The sequence below is a fragment of the Vigna unguiculata genome, chromosome 8 (assembly GCF_004118075.2).
Source record: "Vigna unguiculata cultivar IT97K-499-35 chromosome 8, ASM411807v1, whole genome shotgun sequence".
NCBI lineage: Eukaryota > Viridiplantae > Streptophyta > Magnoliopsida > Fabales > Fabaceae > Vigna > Vigna unguiculata.
Window position 1 is genome coordinate 2,155,633 of NC_040286.1, and position 24,252 is coordinate 2,179,884.

The 24,252-nt window shown below is 32.2% G+C and overlaps 3 protein-coding genes across 10 annotated transcripts; 2 read left to right on the plus strand and 1 right to left on the minus strand.

Annotated features, from left to right (window-relative positions):
* The first annotated feature begins 3,035 nt into the window (after nt 1–3,035).
* On the plus strand, nt 3,036–9,552 carry LOC114194776 (trimethylguanosine synthase). 8 transcript variants are annotated; one of them, XM_028085188.1, is made up of 11 exons: nt 3,036–3,171; nt 3,285–3,324; nt 3,418–3,454; nt 3,549–3,643; nt 4,892–5,937; nt 6,441–6,631; nt 6,959–7,190; nt 8,078–8,213; nt 8,381–8,475; nt 8,588–8,725; nt 9,143–9,552. In XM_028085188.1, exons 1-10 carry the CDS (start codon nt 3,089–3,091, stop codon nt 8,721–8,723), a joined length of 2,091 nt encoding a protein of 696 aa, XP_027940989.1. In that variant the 5' UTR covers nt 3,036–3,088; the 3' UTR covers nt 8,724–8,725; nt 9,143–9,552. The 8 variants fall into 8 exon arrangements, with proteins under 8 accessions (XP_027940989.1, XP_027940986.1, XP_027940988.1 ...); XM_028085185.1 differs by having other exon boundaries at nt 8,602–8,725; XM_028085187.1 differs by having other exon boundaries at nt 8,132–8,213; nt 8,602–8,725.
* A 3,206-nt stretch (nt 9,553–12,758) lies between these two features.
* On the plus strand, nt 12,759–17,595 carry LOC114194191. Its single transcript, XM_028084289.1, has 8 exons — nt 12,759–13,180; nt 13,279–13,456; nt 13,690–13,788; nt 13,892–14,602; nt 15,152–15,515; nt 16,020–16,101; nt 16,654–16,899; nt 17,242–17,595. The coding sequence occupies exons 1-7, from the start codon at nt 12,980–12,982 to the stop codon at nt 16,858–16,860; spliced, it is 1,842 nt and encodes a 613-aa protein (XP_027940090.1). The 5' UTR covers nt 12,759–12,979; the 3' UTR covers nt 16,861–16,899; nt 17,242–17,595.
* Nucleotides 17,596–17,755: 160 nt separating this feature from the next.
* LOC114194192 lies at nt 17,756–22,865 on the minus strand. Its single transcript, XM_028084290.1, has 5 exons — nt 22,496–22,865; nt 21,170–21,363; nt 20,895–20,928; nt 18,245–18,855; nt 17,756–18,157 (listed from the first exon to the last, which is right to left on the minus strand). The coding sequence occupies exons 1-5, from the start codon at nt 22,800–22,802 to the stop codon at nt 17,894–17,896; spliced, it is 1,410 nt and encodes a 469-aa protein (XP_027940091.1). The 5' UTR covers nt 22,803–22,865; the 3' UTR covers nt 17,756–17,893.
* Nucleotides 22,866–24,252: the final 1,387 nt, after the last annotated feature.

Genomic DNA, 24,252 nt, shown 5'->3' on the forward strand with positions numbered 1-24,252 from the left:
TTAATTATTTAATTAATGTATTTTAATTTCTAACAAATTCAAAACATTATTTAAATATCAAAATATTATTATTGAAAATATCTTATAGTTTATATTAATTAATATTATTTTATGTCAAAGTTTTTTAAAGAAAATATCATTTTAATTTTGTAAACTTTTTTTTTTCTAAATTTACGTTAAACAAAATTATTTTCAAGAAATATAACATAACACCAAACTAAATTCATGGAAGGTCTAACTAAATCAATATAGGTCAAAGTCAAGTAAGAATAATATGAGTCCAAGTCGAATTTAGTTAATATGAGTTTAATTTGATTAAGACCATAAAACCTTAGGTCGAGGCAAGTTTGCCTAAGCCTAAGTTAAGTCAAATTAGCTTGAATCTTAATGAATAGAGTAAGTTCGAGTAAGTCAAGTTGACTTGAGTCTATGTTGGGTTGAATTAAGATTGATCCACATTCATTTAAGTTGGACAAGGTTGAAATTGGTCATAGTTTGATTAAGACCATGTCAGGCCTAACTCGATCAAGACCAAGTTAAGTAGAGTATAGGTTAGTGTATGTAGGTCCCACTCCACGTTAAGTTAAGTCAGCTCAAACCTATATTAATTTGAGCTAGTACAAACTCAATTGAGTTAGGTCGACATGAGTATGTTAAAGCAAGTTAACATGGGTTCATGTTAACCTTAGTTGACTTGGGTTGAAGTTGAACTCAATCGTGTACAAGTCAAGTTTAGTCAAGATATAAACATATTTAATCGAAAAGAATTAGGTCATGACAAATAAAATTTGGTTGGATGCATCTCGATTTGGACCCAACCAAGACAAGGTTAAATATTATTGTGTCCAGCAAGATCATGATAGGTTAAGACAATGGATCATGGTTATATTATACCAAGTTGGATCAATCACATAGGTCAAATTGAGTCTACTTGGATAAGATTAAGCCAAATTGACCCAAACTCAGGTCAATCCAAACTATCATCAAAATATGAATTTAAAAATATAAAAAAATAAAATTATTACTTTTTAAAGGGAATTTTAAATTCTTTAATTTTAAGTAATTCAATTACTATAATACAATTCCAAAATTCCAATTTCTTTTAAATTTTCTTACTCAAATAACGTGTTTTATTATAAAGCATTTTAATTTTTCTAAAAACAATAATCGAACTCTTAAAATGCCTTACTCAAACTACAAGATATTATTGCTTTACTTCTTTCACAAAAGTCCACCTTAGGGATTCCAACGAAAAATAAAGTAAGTTTGATCAGAATTTATTATGCGTAATTTGATCTTTATCTCTTTTATTAAGTTGGTTTTAGAAGGTTCTGAAGACATAGAGACATAGAGATTTGTGATTATTCTAGGATAAAGATACATTTATGCCAGTTTAATAGCACAAAAGTATGTTTACATAAATAATGAGTTTGGTAAAAGAAGTAGAATCTTGACTTTAAATCTAAACAAACGTTACAAATTAAGAAAAGTTAGATAAGTTTTTTATCAGCTTTAGAATGAATAATTTAAATGTAAAGGTAACATGATGAAAATATTTGATTTTATACCGAAATTATATTACTTGAATTAATTCAAATAATTTGAATCTTAAAATTAATCTTTTGTTTAAATTGTATATTTTAGTAAAAAGTTAAAATATTTTAATTGTTTCGATTGTTTCGAGTTGTTTTTATGTTGAAACAAAGACATAAAAAATTGAAAAAAAAAATTCCTCAATTGAAACTTCTTTCATGTTATACTAGATTTCTAAATTATGCAATTGTGCGAGTAAATTGTACGTCACCAACTTATTTTTTCCTTTTTTATGGAATCTCCAACGGTCCTCTAACTCGGTGAATATTCAAATTCTGAAAACACTGTTACGTTCGAAAAACAAAAGAATGCCACCACTATTAAATATATTATTGTAATTTAAAAATTATTCCGCAAGATTAAATAATATCTGATCATATTATATAAAATCACAATTCACATGTTTTTTAATTATTTAGAATAATATATAAACACATAATCATCTGAAGTGTATAATTACATAGAGTTTAATAAAATAAAAATTTGATGTAATATAACAGGCAGGGAAAAAGTGGTGATATAAAGTGAAATATTTTCCATTGTTGTCCATGCATATAAACACTGTTCAAATTATTAATTACACGTGGATAAATTAAATACCCTTATAAACATAATAAGATTTTTATTTTATTTGAATATACTCTATAAATTGACTTCAGTCAATCACAGATAAATTAAATTAACATTTCATTGAATACCATTATATAAATATGTATTTTTCATATTTTAAAGAAAGTTATCATTAACATTTCATTGAATATATTATCATAATTGAACAAATATTTCACAAAAATTAAATATTACAGAACAAGATTTTTTAGTTTATTTAAATATACTCTATAAATTAATTTCAGACAGTCACAAATACCCTTATATAAATATATACTTTTATAGTTTAAAGAAAGTTTTCATTAACATTTCATTGAATATATTATCATAATTGAACAAATATTTCACAAAAATTAAAACAAATTAAATATGACTAACGTACATAACTCGTTATTTATCACGTTTATATGAATATATTTTTTAAATATGAATGATAATATATTAGTATGTGATAATAGTATAATGTTATTAAATTAATATATAAAATAAATTTATATTTATTAAAAATAAAATAAAATAAATATATAAATTAATTATTAATTAATAAAAAAAATAAATAACTTTATAAAAAATAAATAAAAATAACTAACTATATTATAAAGGATAAATTTGACCTTATGAAATACGAATATAAAAGAGAAAATCTCTTTGTATAATATATTATAGTGTTATAGATAAAAAATAAAATTTACGAAAATTAATTTGATAATAATATATATTATAGATTATTATATTAAAATTATATGGTCCTTTTGGACAAAAAGTGGCAAAAAATTATTTTAAATTTCTGCAGTATATAAAGGGGTTGCTTAGTTTGTGAAAGAAGAAGGAACTGAAGAAGACACTGTAACCGCTGTGACTCTTCTGTACCTTTGAGGACAAAGACATGATCATCATGGATTCCGGTTACGAAGGTCCCGCTATCGAAGCCCTTGGTTCTCTCTTCAAGGTCACGCAAGTCTTTCTCTGGTTAGTTCTCACTCACTCACTCACTCTCCCACCCTTCTATTCTCTCTCTTTCTTTATTTTTCTTGCACTCTTAAAAATAGGTTTTACGTTATTACCCTTTCTGGTTTTTGTAGGGACCGTGACATTCAGGTTTCTTACTCAATTGAACAATTGGTAACGCTATTTTTTTTCTCTTTCTCTGTTCCTTTTTCTGTTTTTTTTTTTTTACTGAGACATTTATCTCTTTTGAATTCTGATGCGTGTTAGAAATTGGCTGACAATCACGGTTCTGACTCTGTTCCTGGCAAGTTCTTCTGAACCTTGGTGTGGTATTTTTTGTGCGTGGTGGGGTTTATTTATTAATTGTTAAAGAGATTTTTTTTTTCTGTTTTCCGCAGAAGAATCTACCGGCCTTGTTACACCCGAGAATTTGGAGCTTAAGAAACAGCTGAATGAATTGGGGCTTCCGCTTTCCTTCCAGTCGAACAAGGAGGTATGCATACATATTAATTATTTTGGCTGAATGGTTTAGTTGTTTTTGGATTCTCTCTCAAGTGAGGAAAATATTCGGGGTATAGTTTTTGTTTGGACAATCAACTGCTGATATCGTGTTTGGGAAGGGTTAATTTTTTGCGAGATTTTAGCTGTTTTGGATTCAACAGTATATTTGAGATAATGGCTGAAATCTGTTTTAAGTTTTTTCCCCTGAAAATAAGTAGCTTTTATGCATATGAAAATTTGTAGCTTTTTGATTTTTACACGATAGTTTTCTTTCCCTTTTACATTGCAGCAAGTGACATTAATATTTAGGGATGAAGTAAACCCCTTAGGCAGGACAAAATTAGCTTTTTCTTACCCCTAGCATACTCTTCTCATGTAAATGAAAAAAATTGAGTTTTTTCTCTTCCAAACTAAATTTTTGATCTTAAAACCACTTTTGTGAGTATCTGGAAGCTTTCCTTGGCCTTGGGCTAACACCCTGTCTTCTTTCCCTAATTTTTTGTAACAAAAAATCTACTGTGTTAACTTTTCAATCAATGACTATAAGTATATACTTTTTTTTTCTTCTAAAGTGTACCTCTCATTTTATAGTAGTGAAAATCCAGTGCACAAGCTCTGGCTCCCCCAATAAAAAATATTACAGCTTAGGCTCAGTGTTGGATTAGAAAGTAGGTATGTTTGTCTTTTCATCAAACTTGACTCGTTCTGAAATCTTAGCTCACTAGTTTTCGAGTTTGATAACGAGCTTAATTAACCAAGGCTCAACAAATCAGGCTAAGTGGCAGGCTTGAACTGTTGCAAAATAAATTTCACCTTTTCTCTTACATAGTTAGTTTTAATACGAGTTTAGTGATGCCACAACCAAATGCTTACTTAGTTGTTAGCTTGTGAACCTAACTTACTAACATGGTAGTGAAAGAGATTTGGCTGGTTCAGACATTGTCAGCCCTGGTTCTGATTAAGAAATAGCGAAGCCTAGATTGAATTACAGAAGAAAAGTTTAAAGCTATATAGTTCATACCTGTCTTTGTAATAATTTCAACAATAGTTGTTGTTGATACAGTGGTGATCTGAACAAGTTCTATGAAGGACATGATTTTAGTTTTCTTATATCAAATTTTCTTTTGAATGAGAGCATCCCTACTGGTACTCCTCTCTACCATTCATGTCCTGTGCTGTATAATTCCATTATTACTTTCTAGATTGCTATTGATGATATTTTTGGTCTATCTTGTTCTAGAAAAAAGGATCATTAAAAGGAAAAAAAAAGGGTAAACGTTCGAAGCATCCTGATACTTGTCACAACCCTGCAGATAAAACCCTATATGAAACGAGTGTGGAGGAGATTGTGTCTCCTGCAAAATTTCATGAAGAAACTAGTATTCCTTTATCTTGTATATCAATGCTGGGCCAAAGTGAATCTACTTACTGTGAGGGTGCCATGGATATTGATATGACGCAAAATGCCTCTTGTGAAGTAGATAATTCAGCCTGCTCTACTGGGTTGGCTAGTGGTGTTTCCAGGGAGATAAACGATGATAATATAAATCAGGTAGCAGCTAATGACGCTCAGGATGGTGGCTTTTTAATCAGTAATGATTATGTTGATTTGAAAACTGCACCTTTTTCAGATTCTGCTGAAAGCCATTTGACAGGTGCTGGTGTCAATTATTGTGGGGCAGAATATGATGAGTGTTTGATAGACAGTGAATGTTTAAAAGTTTCACCGACTGTTGGAAAAAGTACAGATTGTGAGACTACTTGCAATGACCACAGTGATACCACTTGTCTTCCACATGTTATTGAATCTGAGTTGCTTCCTGTGAGCTCAGAAGGTATTGGATGCGACAGAAATGATGTTTCAAATAATTATGCCGTGCTTGGAGACTGGATGGCCTTCTGGGATACTTATTATAAGAGAACGTACTTCTACAATATCAGCACACACACTTCTACGTGGGACACACCGCCAGGGATGGAACATCTGGTAATCGGTGGGTGTACTGAATCAGATGACAGTGAAACTCTTAAGTCTTCAGAGGGGTGTGTAATAGAAAATATCACTAAAGCACCTGAGGAAACCTTGACTGAAGAGAACATGGAAGGAAAGCAACATGAAGAGTGCGTTGTTGAGATTGGAGTTGCCGCTGACAATTTGGTCTCTGATATCACTACAAATAGTGAAAACCAATCTCTTGATCATTCAGACGAGTGTCTTGAGAGATGTAGTTGCAATTGTGGAATTTCATGCTGCTCAGTATCAAATATGCCAGATCATATTATTTGGTAATGTTTGCTCTAGCTCTAATTCAAACAAATGAAATAAATTCTAAACTATCATATAATCATTTTGAAAAATATTATCTGTTTAAAGCTCTTCACATTGCAGTGTTAGGTAATTGTGTGCACCTTGTATAAATGCTAAACCTTTATCTTATATTTTTCTGTCGTCTAAATATGTCCAATGGTTTTTTTCCCAGAAAGATAATGTAATTGCAAAGTTGACGGCTTTTCAATTCTAGAAAAACTAGAAGTGGTTAGGAAATATCAATGGTTAGCTCTCCAGAAGTCCAAGTTAGGTAAAAACGGTCAGGCTTAAATGATGCAGCGTAGGTCCACTCATAGCTTATATATTTTTTATTAGATGATTAGGGATGACAAAATTAAAAATGCCAATCTCAGGCTTCTAAGGGGAGGCTTGTGACTGATTTATATCTCACAAGAATTTTATGAGTGTTGTTGTCTTAAGTTGCCTTTCTGATCCTTTTAGCAATCAATGTGCTTTGCAGCTCTAATGATAGAGGCATTCAAGTAGCACCAGAGGTTAATCATACACCCTTGGAAAACACAGTAATCGATATGTCTGGATTGGAATCTAAATGTGACCCTTCCACATTAAAATGGGGGAAAAAAGTAAGAAGACAAAGGCAGAAGAAATTATGTAATGAAGCTGAAGGTTTGTGCCAACACTTCATTCGTGGTAACTGCTTCGTTATTTGGCCTTTGCAATGTGGTTGCTATTCTACTAAATCTCATAGCTAATTGGATCCAATGTTATGACAATACTTTCTACTAGGAGTAAATTATGTTAACACTTGATACATTCGTATGTGACAGCTTTGCTGTTCTGAGTCAAAGGCCAAAAATTCTGGATTGGTGCTTGTTTGATTTTGATTCATAGAAACTGATTTCCTGTCATTATGGAACATATTAATGCCTAAGTATAGATTTTGCGGAATAAAGGCATCGTGTTATTAAAAATTGATAGATCTTGCTGCTGTGTTAAGCTGTATTTTTTTTTTTGCAGATCTGCACTTTCAAGAAATGCCTGAATCATATTCTGCTACAATTGCCAAATATTGGTGTCAGAGGTATACTTTGTTCTCTAGATTTGATGATGGTTTAATGATGGACGAGGAAGGATGGTTTTCTGTCACTCCAGAGGCTATTGCGCAGCATCAAGCAATACGTTGTGCTAGTGACACGATAATTGACTGCTTCACTGGTGTTGGTGGGAACTCTATCCAATTTGCACGACAGTGAGTACTAAATAGTAATTGCTCACTTCTTGATATATTATATTGTAATTTTAAATTTTGTCTGTTCTGATGAACAATGTGTACGGAGTGGTTGTTTCAACAACACATAAAAAAGTTCTGTATTTTTCCAAAGAAAGAAAATAAATTAACATTTATTATGATTAATCTGTTCTTTTAGCAACATGAATTTCATTAATATAACTTAGAACAAGAAAAACATTAAAGATGCCCTTGGGTTTGTTGTTATCATCTCATTTATGCATACCTGCCTCCTTCTGTTCTAAGTTACTTTGGATTTTGTGTGATGTATCTGGTGGGGCTACCTCTTAGTGCCTTCATGTTCAAAAGGGTTAATTTATGGATGCAATATCACACTTCATCTCGAACACAAAATAATACATTTCTAGTTGGATTGCCCACCTAGTGAATCCCATATTTAACTCTTAGAACATTGTGTTGCCCTCATGCAAAATTTGTTAATGTATATATTGCATGATTATAGGTGTTATTTGAGTTACCAAAGGCATTCACTTAACATATATTAGCTGATTAACATATGTTCTTATTCTTCTCTCTTTGGTTTATTTTGTGCTTAGTATTCCAATTTATATAGTCTAGTAACTACCAACAACAAACTGTTAATATTCATTTCATTTTTACTGTTAACTACAACTGGATAAAGACATAATGATTCTTACCATTTTTTTTTCTAATCAAGTTATTCTGGCCTGATTGTTAGTTTTATTCCACTATGAAACAATGATTTTGTTTAAACTTCCACTATTTAGTCATAATGTTGTAATTTTGGTGAAATGATTATGACTCTGAGAAAACTAATCTTTAAATATAAGTTTTGATCTCTAATTGACAATGACTTGATATTACAGTTGTGGGCATGTAATTGGAATCGATATTGATTCGTTGAAGATTGACTATGCTAGGCATAATGCTGCTATTTATGGGGTGGTTGATCAAATTGACTTTATAGTTGGTGATTTCTTCCTCTTGGCACCAAAGTTAAAGGTACTGAAATTTGCATATTACATGCTTTGGGGGATGTCAAGGCCATTGTTGATATGTAATGGCTAGGATGCTTCTTTTTGGATTCTTAAAATGAATAATAAAAGCATTGAACGCAAGCTAGAGCAAAACTTTTTTTTTTGACAAATTGACAGTACATTGTCTTGCAGGCTGATACCGTTTTCTTATCTCCACCATGGGGGGGACCTGATTATCTCAAGGCTACGACTTATGACATGAAGACAATGCTTAGACCTCATGATGGGTAGGTACTTGCTTCCTTTCTGTTGTAGTTTTTAAATTTTATCTCCCAGTTTGATTTCTGTTTTCTTGGTGCAAAGATACGTACGTTTTTACAATCTCATTTTAACTTAAAGCTGCTCCTGCGTAGTCATACACTGTTTAGTGCTGCAAAGGAGATTGCTTCCAGAATTGTCATGTTCCTTCCAAGAAATATCAATTTCAACCAATTGGCAGAGTTATCTCTGTCATCCAGTCCACCATGGTCACTAGAGGTAATTTCAACGTCTTATCTGTTTGATGTGCTTTGTTTGAAGTGTAATATATAGATAACCCCTACCTCTTAAGGAAAAAGGAAAAAAAGAGCGAGGGACAGAGTGAGACAATGTCTTACCGGGGTTGAGAGTATTTTATTGTTGATAGTTTGATTGGTATCTGTTCGGTAAACTATTGAGACGAAGCTATGTTTTATATGACTAGGTTATTGTATTTCTTACAGGCCTAAGTGGTGTAACATAATACACAAGAATATGGGTGTACACATTATAATTGATTATCAATGCTGCATTATCTTCGTTGTTCTTGTGTGAAGCATAATATAACCAATAGGCGGTTTATATCATTGTATTCTTTGGTGGCTTCTTAAATATCTATCTCTTGAAACTCAACCCCTTCCTCTATGGTGGTTCTAGGTGGAGAAAGTTTATTTAAATAACAAATTGAAGGCCATCACAGCTTATTTCAGTGATACAACAGTTGGAGGGTGGTAGGTTAAACATACTAACTTCTGCTGCATATTAAATTAAGGGTACTCATCCCCTCCGAGGAGGAAAAGATAGACAAAGGGAAAAAAGCAATGAGGTGGTTTGTAGTTGTGCTCCTGGTATTGATACTTTTCCGAGGCATTTTTAGCTTAATCTTCAATGTAAAAGCTGTGCATACTGTATTTACTCCCTCCCCCAAATGAACTTGTACATATGACCTATGTAACACTAGATATACAGATAAAGTTATTTGGGAAAGGTTTGTTGATTGTGTAATGATGGGGAAGAGAATAGTTCCTTCCACAGGTTATAAAGAGGGATTTCTTAGGAGATGTTCATTATCCATTTCATTTCAGTGATTTCAGTGATTAGGACGGCCTTTGGTAAAAATTCTTATAAGAAAAAATAAAATAAAATAAAATTGTTAATTTAAAATTAAATTTTGTTAAGATTTATGATTTAAGAAAAATAAATGTTAAATCACTTTCACAAATCAGTTTATGCATATATACAGGAATTTACTTTTCATTTTATATTGTTTAAAAAGGTATTTATGATAAAGTTTATTCATACTAGTTGTAGTTAGGTCTCATGTTTTGGAGGTTGGAATGTTGCTTTTGAAAACATATTTTCATACTTGTATTAATGATTACATTTCTTGAGTTAATGGGTATAGTTTTGTATATATTATATTCTTGAGATTCATGTCATTTATATTCCACCTCTAGTTATTTGTTTCAAAATACATCTTAATCTAAATTTCTGCACTTTAGTTCAATAAGTTAATATGTAACGTTGAGATTAACAGTAACATACTATTTGTATAAACTTGATTGATCTGGTTTGTTTTATATATTAAATTTTTGTTTTAAGTTTTTAGGTTTGCAAAATGAATCCGTTTCTAAATCTGTTCTCTGCATGACTGTTCGACAGGAGGATCAATCCAGAGAACAGGGGTTCCATTGTAAATGAGGATAATTTTCCATTCCATCTTATGAATCTTTGCTATTTATGTTCAACGAATTTAACCCATCTCAATACCTTTACCCATAATTAGTTATCATTTTTGTCAAAATAGTTGCATATAGCTTTTCTCATTTTGCATGGTAGATTCAATCATTTAGTGATCAGTGGGCAAAATAAATGACCATCGTATGGTAGGTAACAAATACCTCTCAACCCTTAATGAAAAACTCCATTTTCAAAAGCATTTAATACCCCTCGTTTACAAACTTAATAGATAACAATTTTTTTTTTATGTAAAGTTATATTAATATATTTAACTCTAAACCTTAAAAACATTAATTACGCAACAGTGTAAAATTAAATTTTTCCAACACTTTAAGATTGGCCAGAATAGCATTAGTAGTTTTAGCCTTGATCCTTTTAGATGGAATCAGAATGACATATAAGCCACAAGTCGGATTCACGTTACCAAGTCTTGCTAGTTGTATTTATCGTACTATGAACTGTATTTCTTTATTCAGCTAATAATTAATTAAGCCAGGTTGGATGTGTACTGAAGTTTCTAATTATCACCAAATGGATGCTTAAGTTTCACCCATAACAAATATTATCAAATGCTCTTTTGCTTGCAACTGCTTCAATCTTTCATGTGTATAGCTGCTCATAAAATTGACCATCTATTTGTAATCACACAACTAAGAAATGTAATTAGTAAGATAAATGTATAATTTTAAGATCTTAATTATATCAATTTTTGCTTTGTTTGAAAAAAAAAATGTCTGCATCACATGCAAAACTGTGTCTGCTGCATAAAATTAGGAAGCAAATTATTTTATTTTAAGAAAAAGTAGAAAGTAAATTTAATTGTAAGGGTTGAAATTTTGTCGGGACCGAAAGATATGGTCGGCACTTGTTTACTCCACTGTTGTTTTCAATGGAGACACCAACTCAACACTAAATAATTTTTCTTTTTCCCTTTCTTGTCTTTTTCTTACTAATATGCCAAATTTACATTTTAGGGAGCATGAGATTATGCTCCCCACCCACCCTATTTTCCCACTCCCTCCATCATTATTTGCTCATATCACACTTTGCCATTTTCAATCTCTCTTTTCAGTAGCTTTTATTAGAATATTGAGTGGCTTTATATAGTTTTTGTGAATTTATTATGCATTTTTAAGACAATTTTTTTCAGTACTGTAAATGGTACAGTGGTTAGATATTTTGTGTTCACATGTTAAAGACATGATTCCTCTAATAAAAAAAGTTTTTTAAAAACTTGTCATATCATCGTAAAATTGAGTGAAATTAATTTATGGTTAACTGAAATGAAAAAAAAAAAAAGAAACAAGGGACTGAATAAAAAGTATAAATCTTGATTCAATAATTTTTTATTTGAATTTCAAAATAAACGAAACTCAATTGTCTTGAAATTATTTTAAATGAAGTAAGTATCTTCTGTTCTGCCGGTTATTAATCTATTCGTGATTCATGTACATTGAACTGTCTATTTAGAATTTTGGGGTATAACCTCCACCTGTTTCATATTATAAATAAACAAGATAAAAAGTATGGAAGACCATGATTAAAAAAAAAAAAACTAGATGACAGAATCTAGCAATAAATAACTCTAAAGACTATTAAAATTTAAATCTTATTGCAATCTTCCAATCTACAACTATTAATAATTAATAATAGTTATTAAAAATACATGCACTACAGCGTATTTTTGTCCTTAATAAAAGATAATAAATTTATAATTATAAAAAAAACATAAATATTTTTTATAATTTTTATTTATTTTATAAATAATTTTTTAGTATAAATATTTATTTTATTAATTTTAAAAATTAAAAATTTTAAAAATTAAATAAAAAACACTTAAATTTGAAAAAAAAATCCATTAAATGATAAAATTAGTAAATAAATTTTTTATTATTAAAATTTAAAAAAAAGAAGTGAACATAAAAAGAGTGATTTTTTTTTATATAATAGTATAGATAAAGATAATAATTTAACTTAATAACAAATAACACTAGAAAATTAATCAAATAAATGAAAGATGTTTTTGTTAAACTAAAGTAATTTAGTTAAAAAATTTGTTAAAGCTAATTATAACTAGCACCGAATAAACATTTTAAATAATAATTTGGTCCCCTCTAGCTAAACTTTAATTTGAAAATTGTTCAATAAAGCTATCACCCAAAAAGTAATGTCACTTTAACTCAAATAGTGGCAATCATGTAGGACCTCCAATTGCCTTAAGAAGGACAAACCGCACTTAACTCTAATCATGATTATCACACTCTTGCTCTTGTAACCGTGAAATTCGAAAAGTTAATAATACCCCGCACAACACTCAAGTAGGTACTTCCGAAGCAAAAGGTAAATGGACTTTATAGTAACTTCTCCACCAGTCAAACAAATTTCATGGTCAAGTCATTTAGCATGAAAAGATAAACCCCCACTAATAATAGATTTAGAAAACATGCAACAAAATTTTCACTTGAAAAAAATTAGTGTCCCTTTGTATGATTTGACAAAGACGCAGGGGTCTGTGTCCTTAAGAATTGGTTGTATAATTAAGTCACTACCTTTCTCGGAGTCAAACGACAGTGACATCTTAAAACTCAATCACACCAAACAATCCTTCGTTTTCCTTCCCAACAGTGAGTAATACCCGCCATATTTACTGCAGAGTGAGTGTGTGTGTGAGAGTGAGTGTCAGAGTGAGACTGTGCTTCTCTTATTCTCTCTTTCTCTCTGCCAAATGCAAATGTCAATGCCATACCATTCAGAATGAGAGAGTTAGGGTTTCAAGAACGTCGCTCGTGGAGGCGTGCCGGTTCGCGAAGAGGCGGCGACACCAGCCCCGACTCCGTCATCTTCACTCTCGAATCCAACCTCAGCCTCTTCTCCTCCGCCTCCGCCAGTGTCGATCGATGTTCCTTTGCCTCCGACGCTCACGACCACGACTCCTTAGTCTCCGAAATCTCTCTGGTAAACGCAACACAATGCTTTGCTCTGTGATATTAGTTGTCAAGTTGTCAATTGAAATTTGGAAATCTGAAATGGAGTTTGTCGCGGTTTCATTGCAGCATTTGGCGGGACAGGAGCATGACGGAGATTTTGCTCATAGCGAAAGCTGGAGCGGTCCAGATCCGGATCTGGATCCTAATAACCGACAGCATCAACGACGTGGCGATGCAGATTTGGATGCATTACACAGAAAACATCACCAAAATCGTTTCTATGGAAAAGGAGAGAAAGCGAAAGGTGCTAACGGCATTATTTTTTGTTATTCTTGCTATTATTATTAATTTGTTATTTATATTATCGTTATTATTGGTGGTGTTGTTATTACCGTTATTATTGCTATTACATTAACACGCATTTGCGTTTTGTTGGTTTAAAAATGAAAAGAGAAAAAAAAAATAAAGTGAAAAAAATAAAAAATAAAGTGGACTCACCGACTCTGTTGTTTTGTTGATGTACTTTCTGTATTGAAGTCCAAAAGGAAGAAGACCGTGACGGTGGTGACACTGAGGACGGGAATCAGCCCTTGGAATTTGATTCTGCGAGGAACTCTTTTTCTCTGGCTCTCAAAGGTACGGAACCTACGAGATTTTCAACTTTCCAATTCAAGCATTTTGGTTTATTTAATTCTCTGTTATTTTTATTTTGTTTATTTACTTTTTGTGTTACTTAAAGAGTGTCAGGATAGGAGATCAAGATCTGAGGCGTTATTGAAGAAGCACGATCGGCGAAGGCCTGCTTCGTTAGATCTGAACAATGCCGTTGGCAATGGCAATGTTTCTTCGCCTCGTTTGGGATTAGGGGCCATGAAGAAAAGCACTGTTTGTTCTCGAAGGTCTGGCTCTGGCTCTGCCAATTTTCCTAGTCCTGGAACGCCTAATTATCTTCACGCTAGTGCTGCTATGCAAAAGGGTTGGTGTTCGGAGCGAGTTCCTTTGCATACGAGTGCTGCCCGCAAGCAGGTTGGTGCTGCTCTGTTGCCTTTCAACAACGGGCGGACTTTGCCGTCCAAATGGGATGACGCTGAAAGGTGGATTCTGAGTCCCGTTTCCGGCGACAGCACTGGGAGGGCCTCGCTTCCAGCGCCGCAGAGAAGGCCCAAGTCCAAGAGTGGGCCACTTGGCCCCCCTGGCGCTGCTGCAGTTGCTTCCTATTCCTTGTATTCCCCTGCGGCGCCTTTGTTTGACGGTGGGAATTCAGGGAGTTTCATGACGGCTTCCCCATTTTCTGCTGCTGTTAGTGTCTCAGCTGCTGCTGACGGGTTGATGGCCAGTTCCGGTGGCAGTTGTGGGGCGGTCCCCACCAGGACTGATCCTTGCATGGCACGCTCAGTTAGTGTCCATGGTTGCTCTCAGATGCAGAGTCAGTCATCATTGCCTGCCCAAGGTTGTTATACATATTATATCATACTATATTCTTTACAAGGTTTTAAATTCTACGATCCTTCACAATGCTGGCAATTGTGGCTGAGGCAGCCATAATTGTGGTTGCATCGAGTCAGAGAACTTTGGCATTGTGGCCGAAACTGTGATCAAGAGATGTTTGAACCTTTTCTGGCTTTGGGTTTGGTGAATTATGATTTTGTTGACTTAATTTGTCGGTGGAGTTGTGCTTGAGAAATATCGTGGTCTGCGTGTGTTCAATTCAATACTATTAGATCCATGTGTTTCAAGGGCGACCCTAACCAATTTTAATTTCTTGATTTGTAGTTAATCCTCTATATTCTGTGAAGGCCTCGTACGTACTGTGATATTTTGTAAAGATTGCTGTTGTTTTGTGGTTTGAGTGGAACACACTGTTTCTGTTGATAACACTAGTGATGCGTGTCGATAGTCGACGTTTTTTGCTTGATGATGACATGCTGGTCTTATGTAATCGCAAATGTACTTCTGTGCTTATGATGCGTCATTTTTTAATGTTTCCTTTAACTTACAGGGGAGAAGTTTGATGGTTTCAAAGATGCAGGCACCAATGTATCGCCTGCTATTTCTAGGAGGGACATGGCAACCCAGATGAGCCCGGAGGGTAGCTCATGCTCGTCTCCAAATTTGAGGCCTTCTTTCTCTGCCTCTACTCCACCTTCCCTTCCTCTATCAGAGTTCAAGAGTTTGCCTTTCTCTAAAATGGATGTTAGAGATGTACCGGTAGATGAACGTGTAACCATGACAAGGTGGTCCAAGAAACACAGGGCCCTATTCTCTGGCAGAGGCTCAGAAAATGATGGCAGCTGGAAAATTAGAGAAACGAGCAGTCGATCTTCATCTTGGGACATTACTGAAGGTTCAAAGACTGTGACAAAGTATGTATAACTTAGTATGGTATCGATTTCATTAAATTTATCTTGTAATAAAGAAAAAATATTCTTGACAACTTTAAACTCAAACTAATGATCATATAAATAATTTGATATTAAGTAAGAAGTGAGATTTTCCCTTTATAGTCTTCTATTTTTCACTATGCTTTCATCCAAATGGTACGTGTTACCTATAAATTATAGTTCATGATGGTATCACAACAATTGGAGTTTGTGGAATTTGTGGTTATTGATTTGCTAAATTAGCTATCTTATTGGCAATTGAAATTATTTTATTAAAATGATTAGTGTTCAGGAGTTGTCTTGTTAACAACCTCTCTTTATTACCTTCTAAAGATTGACCATCGTAATCCAATTCAAACTAGAAAATATATATGTGAAGTATTTGATATAACAACTTTGTCCCTGAGAAATGTCTTTACTGTATAAGAAATATTTATGTGAACTTTACATTGTATCTGAAATTCCATCATTTTGTAACATGTCCAGGGCCAAAAGGGAGGAAGCCAAAATCAATGCATGGGAGAATTTGCAAAAGGCAAAAGCTGAGGCTGCTATACGGAAACTAGAGGTTAATTTCTCATGTTTTTTTTCTTCTTGGCAGAATTTTAACAGGATACTCCTCTTAAAAATATTCATCAATTATTTAAAAATTAAAATAGTCACTATAAGTAATTTGATGCTTTAATAATCAAGTTGTACGGACTCCTTCATTGTAAATATATATATATATTTAAAGGGAATAAAATTCCTAATTTCCTTTAATTTTTGGTATTTGATTGTTTTTTTTTTCTTACTGGTTATCCTCTCTTAGCCGAATTTCAGCCCTAATGATTTACACTTACTACCATTAGTATAGTAGCTCTGATCAGTGATCTCGGAACATCCCTTGTCTTAAAACGGTGGACAAGTTTTTATCTATGTTGGTTGTTTGATAGGATCATGACGTATTAAAGAAAACTTCTTCATGAATGTTGTGTCCTAAAGAAAGTCATTTTTTGTTATTCTTTTCTATCTGTGGCCCAACAAATTATTACTAAAATTTATAAAAGAATAGTAAGGAGAGTTAGAGATAAAGAACATAATTAAATAGATCATGATCTCATTATTTTTGCTATTTCAGATGAAGTTGGAGAAGAAGCGAGCATCATCAATGGATAAGATTATGAACAAGCTGAGATTAGCTCAGAAAAAAGCTCAAGAAATGAGAAGTTCAGTTTCCACCAACCGGGATCATCAAGTTGCTAGAACTCCTCACAAGGCTATATTATTTAGTAGAGCCACTCAGATGGGTTCTTTGAGTGGTTGTTTCACATGTCATGCCTTTTAAAGCTTCGCCCGCATTCTTTTTCTGTTCAAATGAAGCTGGGTAATTTTTTCTGTAGCCTTGTAGTAGTTTAAAAGTCAATTGAGTCTTTGATTAAGCAACAAACTTTTCAAAACAGATATGTTCCTTTTGTTTCCCTCTTTAATGAGTAATGTGATATCCTTCTACTATCTTGTAAAGAAAGTTTTAAATAAAAAGTAAGAAAATTAGCGGTAGAATGTATAGAACTAATCTTCTTTTGTGTTTAAGTCCCGGCTTCCCTAGAGTTTTGATAGGCTCAGGCGTATTATCCCTAATCTACATACCGTGGAAATTTTCTCTGTTTATATCCTTGTTCATTCATTCCTATGTATTTTGATAAAAGGTTGTTGCTTGTCTTACCAGGATTCAGAGTTCAGAAAGATTTAAATGTAACTTCTGTTAACTAGTGAAAGGTGGATAAAACAGAAGCAGCATGCTGACACTTTATGTCGTTGCGGTTTTGGAATGAATGAAATAGCAGCACCTTCTAAAGATATCCGATTAAATCAAAATCCCCTTGTACTCTCACCCTTGGGAATTTGAATTCAATTATAAATAATCTATGTATGTACCTAGGCCAAACTTTAGAATAATATTTTCTTGCATTTTTTTTTTCTGTTGACAGTTTGCTGTTCAAATGTAATCTCTTATCTATCTGCAGATAGTTGAACGATAAATTAACCTTAAATCTGTAATCTAGTTTTTTTCCTTCACGAAGTCGCGGATGGTTCAGTTCGTTCTTCGTTCCTTGTCAGAATTATGTTTGTTTCTTGTTGTAGTCGTGCTAATTTTGCCTCACCGAGACAAACACTCGAGTGAATTTGCTATTTTGCTAGTCTATTGTATTTGGATAAGAGAATGAAAAGAATGGGCTTGATTTTGTGGTATGTACCAGCATATTTTGAATTATTAATATGATTACACCACAATTAGTGGAATACAACTTCAGAGTAATTGTTCAATGACATTCCAATATTGGGTGTTTATTTAGTCGCTGGCTACACAAGCTTCGATCTCAGTCAGTCTTGGAATCTTGCGAGTTTTGAGGTAAAGTTCCCAACCTGGTAACATTGACATAATCTGGAGGAAGATGTTCGGGTATTCCTGGAATCATGCATCCAAAGATCCTCATTATCGTCATGAACCAGTTCTGAGTATAGCTTTCACCTACTAGGAGGGCGGGAAGAAATCCTCTAATAAGCTCCCAGACTGCGTTTAGCAACTTGGGTATGACCCAGAACACAGAAAAATAGTTCTTGTTTGGCTCCTCCTCTAGAACCTGCATGGCAATACATTACAAAAAACAGTCAGAGTATATCAGGTTTGGTATGGTAAGAGCAAAAGGAAACTCAATCATAGACTTCACCTGCCCCCGGTAGAAGCTGTTGAAGTAGAGGCAAGGAGCAAAGTGTTTATAGAAGAGGTTTTTGTCATCGTAAGGGACCCTAGGCACCACATCATTGCAGTAAACATACCTCTTGAATCTCACATTATACTTTCTGAGCTTGTCCTTCATGAACTCCCCAAACTCATAGTCCCCAACTCGTGGCTGCCCAAATGTATAAACCCCTTCTAATTTCTCCAACAGCGATGTCTCCTCATGTATTGTGAGAAGAGCAGCAAAGAGAATGGCCAAGGCTCCTCCCAAACTGTGGCCTGTAAGTATGAATTTTGCATCCGTATTTTCCTTCAACATTGTTCTGAGCTTCTCTCTGATTGTATAGTAGGCGTAAGAATAGGGGTTGGTTTGATCAATCTCTTTGGGCCATCCAAAATTCTTCTGAAGACCCAATGCTTTCATAAAGCCAACATGTATCCTACCCACATTGGCAAAGTTGTACCAAGAGAGATCCACATCTGTTCTCCATTGGTCTGCATCAAATGGCTCTGTACCCCTGAATGCAACAACAATCAACTTCGGTTCCGACTTCGTATCTTGCAATATGATTGCTTTTGTCGACCACTGCTCTTGGTAATCTGCATCCCATCATTTCCAATTGAGCTAGATATTGTTGTCTCAATATAGAGGGGAATAGATAAAAGCTTAATTGCAAATTATTTTACAATATATATCTTTTGGTTTTCTAAATGGACGAAAACAACTTAATTTTCCAATTTTTAAAAAAATATTTTATTGATTGAGCTTAATTCACCTTTAAGCATTGCCTCAATTATATATTGGAGCTTACCGGTATCACTATTGTCCATAGGACTAACTTAGGTTTTCCAACACGCCCTTTCATATCCAAAAGTGTTGGGCTTGGAAATGATAATTTTATGGATCTAAGGAGGTTCTACTCATAATATTATTTATATATAATATTTCTGGTTAATTTTAGATTTATGATTTTCCTAATATATGTTTTGAGTTTGATAGGTGTTAACAAGGTGAATGATTCTTTTAATTGTAAGATAGGAGAATCAACTCCTACTCTGAATTATGATTTTTATATTGTTACATTATTAAATAGGAAGAGTTGTACACTAATTATTATTTATAATTTTTGACCTTAAAGTAAGGGTTTGAGGATTGGGTTGGGTAGGATGTCGATAAATCTATTATCCAATCCACTAAAACAAATATCGGATTGAATTAGATCAATTCAATTCATACAAGAGAGATAGTTTGGATTGGGTTAAATCATAAATGAAACTCAATTCAATTTAATTGGATTGAATTAAGTTTGGTTGAGTCATTGGATAACCCAAATCTAATGAATATTCTCAGTAGTCGACCCAACGATTAGTATAAAAATGAAAGTGATAATGAGTTTGATTTTTAATTGGACAATTGTTAAGAGAAAATTATTGTAGAGTTCATTAATTATCCTGGGACATGGATTATGTAAGTTAAGTCAGTAACAATCTTACCCTTTTAAGTAAAAAAAACAATGCCCTATAGCGGTTAACCAAAGTAAAAAATAAATAAATGCTATCAATTGAGAATTTATACATTATATTCTGGCAAGATATCTCTAATTAATATATAGAACTTAGGTTCTTTCAAATATTTCTTTTCATTTTTCTAAAGTACATGTGCTTCTAAATAGATTCTAAAAAAAAAAGGTTAAGTGGGAAGCAAAGTGTGACTGGTAAACTTTGTCCCATTGTTTTTTCTCTTAATAATATTAATAATTAGGTTCAAGTTTGATTAACTGTGAACGAGTAAAAACAAGCTTTCAAAATTTAAAGTTAAACGCATCAAATTCAAATTCCATGTTAGGAGTCAAATTTAACTTTTAGGAGAAGAAAAATGTTGTTCGAGTTTGATGTACAATTGAGCCAGTCAAATTTGAACTAAAGTTTGAGCTTGAGTTCATAAAATATTTCAGTACTTGGGTTGTTTATTTTCTGAATTATATTTATTTTAAAAAATATTCCGTAACTTTTATATATATATATATATATATATATATATATATATATATATAAAAGGAAAATGATATTTTTAGTGATGTGATGTAATGATCTAATGGTGACCGAAGTAATGGGTTAAAAATAAGTCAAAAAAAGTGGATTAAAGTATTATTGTACTATATATAAAATGTACACTTTCATGTTAAAATTAAAGGGTGAAAAAAAATACACAACAATGATCATATATAATTCGTAAATATTTAGTCATGCATGTATAAATTACATAAACCCGAATAATTTGTGAACTATATTCATGTTTTTGTAACTAAATGAATGAATTTAAACAATTATGAACTAAACTACAATAATTTATGGGTAACTCAACTAATTACGCCATTATTGTAACCTTAGTATAATATGATATATAATATAGGAATCATGCCAATATTTTATGAATTAAATGTTTATGTTCTTCATATATAATTGATGCCAACCACTTTGATATTGCTAGTTTAATTTTCTGATGAAGAAACCAGCTTAGCAAACATATCTATATTTCTAGTAACAATATTGAAAAAATGTTTTATCTATCTGCAAATTTTCGTATCTTCTAAGCAAACTTTACAGAAAAAATAAAGAGGATTCTTCTTTATACGTACCGTTCCAGAAGCTGTGTAACCCCAAAAACTCCATCTGCAATTATATTAAAACAGAAGAAAAAAAAAGGGTAAACCCTACATCAAAATCACCAACACTAAAACCTAGTTGAAATATTTTTGTCAGTAAATAATTAACATTTAACCTTAGATTTAAGTTCTCAAGATGGGAAACACTAGTAGAAGTTAATCAAAAAGTATTTTTTTAAAAAAAAAATATTAAGCCTTGGTGAAGTTAGTAAAAAAATTAATTAATTTGGAAAGAATAAAGAACTTACATTCCAATGATTTTGCACTGCGTTACAAACAACATTTTCATTTTCGTAGGACAACTTTGAAGCCATCATTGAGAGGGATCCTTCGTATTTGGCATCATTTTGTTTAATGTTTTTGTCTAAGTCAACTCGTGTGTCAATGCAACCCACCACAGATAAATATGATGCTGATGATTTTTCTGGTATTTTCACCTTTCCTGCTTCACAAATTTTTAATTTATAATCCTCACGTGCAAACTATCATATATCAATTTAAAAATAACTTCAATAATATATGTTCATACCATGTTTCCAACTCATAATATATAAGCCAAATAAATAATTTATGAAACACACCTTACGATTCTTACAAAATAATTTAACCATATTGCTCTTCTCCCAATCATATTTATCACAGGGGAACAATCCTATTGGTATTCGGTCAAGAAGAACCTTTGGTATCGCTCATGGCTTTTTTTTTTTAGAGAAAAGTCGTTTAGGAAAATATTACACGAATATGAGTGCGACTACATAAGAAAATAGCACAACTTCTAACCTTAAATCTTAAAATAATAAATTTATAAAATTTTTTATACGATACTCAACTTTATCACTTTATTTAATAAAAGATTTAAATTCACTTGAATTCTCAACTTATAATAAATGGTTTGGAATATAAAAAAATAAAAATGAGAAAATTTTGACAATTTTAAGGGAACTAACTTGATGTTTGGAATAGTTCAAATGTAAGTCAAAGTTTCACATTAGATATAATAGACAAAGTTAAACACTATATAACATGAAAAACACATAACCCCATTGTCTTAAGGTTTTTGAGTTAAAAGTGATGTCAAATACCTTATATGTGTAAGACCAATGTCATATGAATATATATATATATATATATATATATATATATATATATATATATATATATATATATATATATAAAATCTCAACAGTGGTATCAGAGTTGATGGTTCGGAGTGACTGACCACATAATTATAACACAAAAAAGGATCATCATACACCTAAGAAGAAATATACCATATGAAAAAAAAAACTCACTCTTAAAGGAAAATTGTTGAAAATAATCCCATTGTATTAAGATTTTGAGTTAAAACTGATATCAAATATTTTATATGTATAAAACTAATGTTATATATACAGAATCACAGTCTCTCAATATAACTCATACGATATGAAATATATGAAATATAACCCCAACGCTCAACGACCTGTAAAATCTCCTACATATATATTCTGAAGTTTTAGATTGAAAAGCTTACTACCCAAATAAAAATTAGTGAAGAGAAAATAAATTATGCTGCTGTATGGATTATGAATTACCTCTTAGAATGTTGAAGAAGAGTCCTTTGAAACCTCCATTCCATGATAAAAGATTGATCCAAAACTCCAACATGTCCCCGAACCTTTTCAAGGAGTTTCTTGAGGCAAGAAGGAGAATCTGTGCCACAACAGATGTGAAGATGAGCCATCTTTGTCGAAAATATTCTGCTTCAACCCCTTCTGGGCACTCTATGAATCTTCTATTGCTCAACTTGGAAGAGAACAAGAGGGTCCCAAGATCAAACACAGTTGCTTCTTCTGGCTTAAGCAACAGATAATTGACACCAAATAGATTTCTGGAACCCATTGCTTTAAGAAATGGCAAAGACAAAGAGAAATGTTGTTGTGATGTGTGTGTCAACGTCCAAGGCACAATGTAGCAAATGAATATCACATTTGTGTTATTATATACACATTTACTCAATGTCTTGGTTAACATGTAATTAATACATTATTAATTGCTACTTGTTAATTACAGTCAGAAAACTACGTGTTTTTTGTCTGGATGCGACTTTGAGTAGTTTAATATTTTAAAGGGAACCCTAGATTTGAGAACTGTGTTTGAAAAAGATATTAGAAATAGAAACTTTTCCTTGAAGTAGTGAGACGCGTTATCTACCAAAAACTAATTAATAGTAAATAGATATAACTTGTCGTAACAATAACACAGACAGAAAGAGATCATTAAATAGAGTGGCATGTGAAGGAAAAGACCTTTATATGGTATATGGTTAATGAATAACAAGAAGTTAGTTTTTAATTGATTTTTTTTCTCTGGTAATTGATGTGAGTTTTGTAAACGGGTCCAATGATCCGGATGGGACCGACAATCCAAACAGGTTTAATGACTTGAACGAGTCTGACAATTCAAATGAGTCCGATGCCCCGAATGGACCCAACGATCCTGACATGTTTGATGACCAGGACGCATTCGACTACCTAGATGGACCCGATGATTCAGACTGGTATGACGATTCGAACGAGACTGACTATCCGGACGAACCCGACGGTTTTGACGGATCCAATGATCCGGACGGATCTGATAATCCAGACTGTTACGGTGTATGGATATTTTGTAACAATAATATATGATTAAAAAAATAAAAGATAAACATTAAAATAAAGTAGTAGTATTAAATATAAAGTTGAGTGAAAGAAATATGTAATTAATGAATTAATGAGTTGATTTTTGACTTCAACACTTGAATGGGGGTTTTCCCAGCAGTTTCTTTTAGTGGGTTTTTCTTTTGTTGTCGTTTTCTTAATGAATGCTAATGAGAATGGCAAGTTGGAACGGAATACACGTGATTATACACTTTTACCAATTCCAAAAACGTGGCTTTTCATCACTGAACTAGTTGCTGGTTTACAATGACAACTTTGATTGAATCCATATAGATAAGATTTTTTTTCTTCTCAAAAACTATAAAAGAATGAAAATAATCTGCACTATTCTTAAAAGAAAAAATTACATTAGTAGAAAATATTTGAATGGACTAAATAGGGATATAAACAATACCTGATTTTTAAATCTCAAAATGAGAATAAAATGAGTGTTTACATATATTCATCTTCTTTTATTTTAAACTGTTAAAACAATTCTAATTTAATTTATATTTTAATTAAAAATTATGTAATTATAGTTTCTTTATTATATATATGTATTTCTTTTATATTAAAATCTAAATAATATTATTTTTTTATATTTTTATTTTAGTAAAAAAATAATTAATAAATATGTAGATAAATAAAGGATA

Coding starts and splice junctions, on each gene's coding strand:
- LOC114194776 (XM_028085185.1), top strand. CDS start 3,089: ATGATCATCATGGATTCCGGTTACGAAGGTCCCGCTATCGAAGCCCTT. Junction 7,191..8,077: donor TCTATCCAATTTGCACGACA/GTGAGTACTAAA, acceptor TTGATATTACAG/TTGTGGGCATGTAATTGGAA. Junction 8,726..9,142: donor GTCCACCATGGTCACTAGAG/GTAATTTCAACG, acceptor TGGTGGTTCTAG/GTGGAGAAAGTTTATTTAAA.
- LOC114194191 (XM_028084289.1), top strand. CDS start 12,980: ATGAGAGAGTTAGGGTTTCAAGAACGTCGCTCGTGGAGGCGTGCCGGT. Junction 13,181..13,278: donor TAGTCTCCGAAATCTCTCTG/GTAAACGCAACA, acceptor GTTTCATTGCAG/CATTTGGCGGGACAGGAGCA. Junction 15,516..16,019: donor GGTTCAAAGACTGTGACAAA/GTATGTATAACT, acceptor TAACATGTCCAG/GGCCAAAAGGGAGGAAGCCA.
- LOC114194192 (XM_028084290.1), bottom strand. CDS start 22,802: ATGGGTTCCAGAAATCTATTTGGTGTCAATTATCTGTTGCTTAAGCCA. Junction 21,364..22,495: donor CTTCTTCAACATTCTAAGAG/GTAATTCATAAT, acceptor TTTGTGAAGCAG/GAAAGGTGAAAATACCAGAA. Junction 18,158..18,244: donor ACAGCTTCTACCGGGGGCAG/GTGAAGTCTATG, acceptor ATTGCCATGCAG/GTTCTAGAGGAGGAGCCAAA.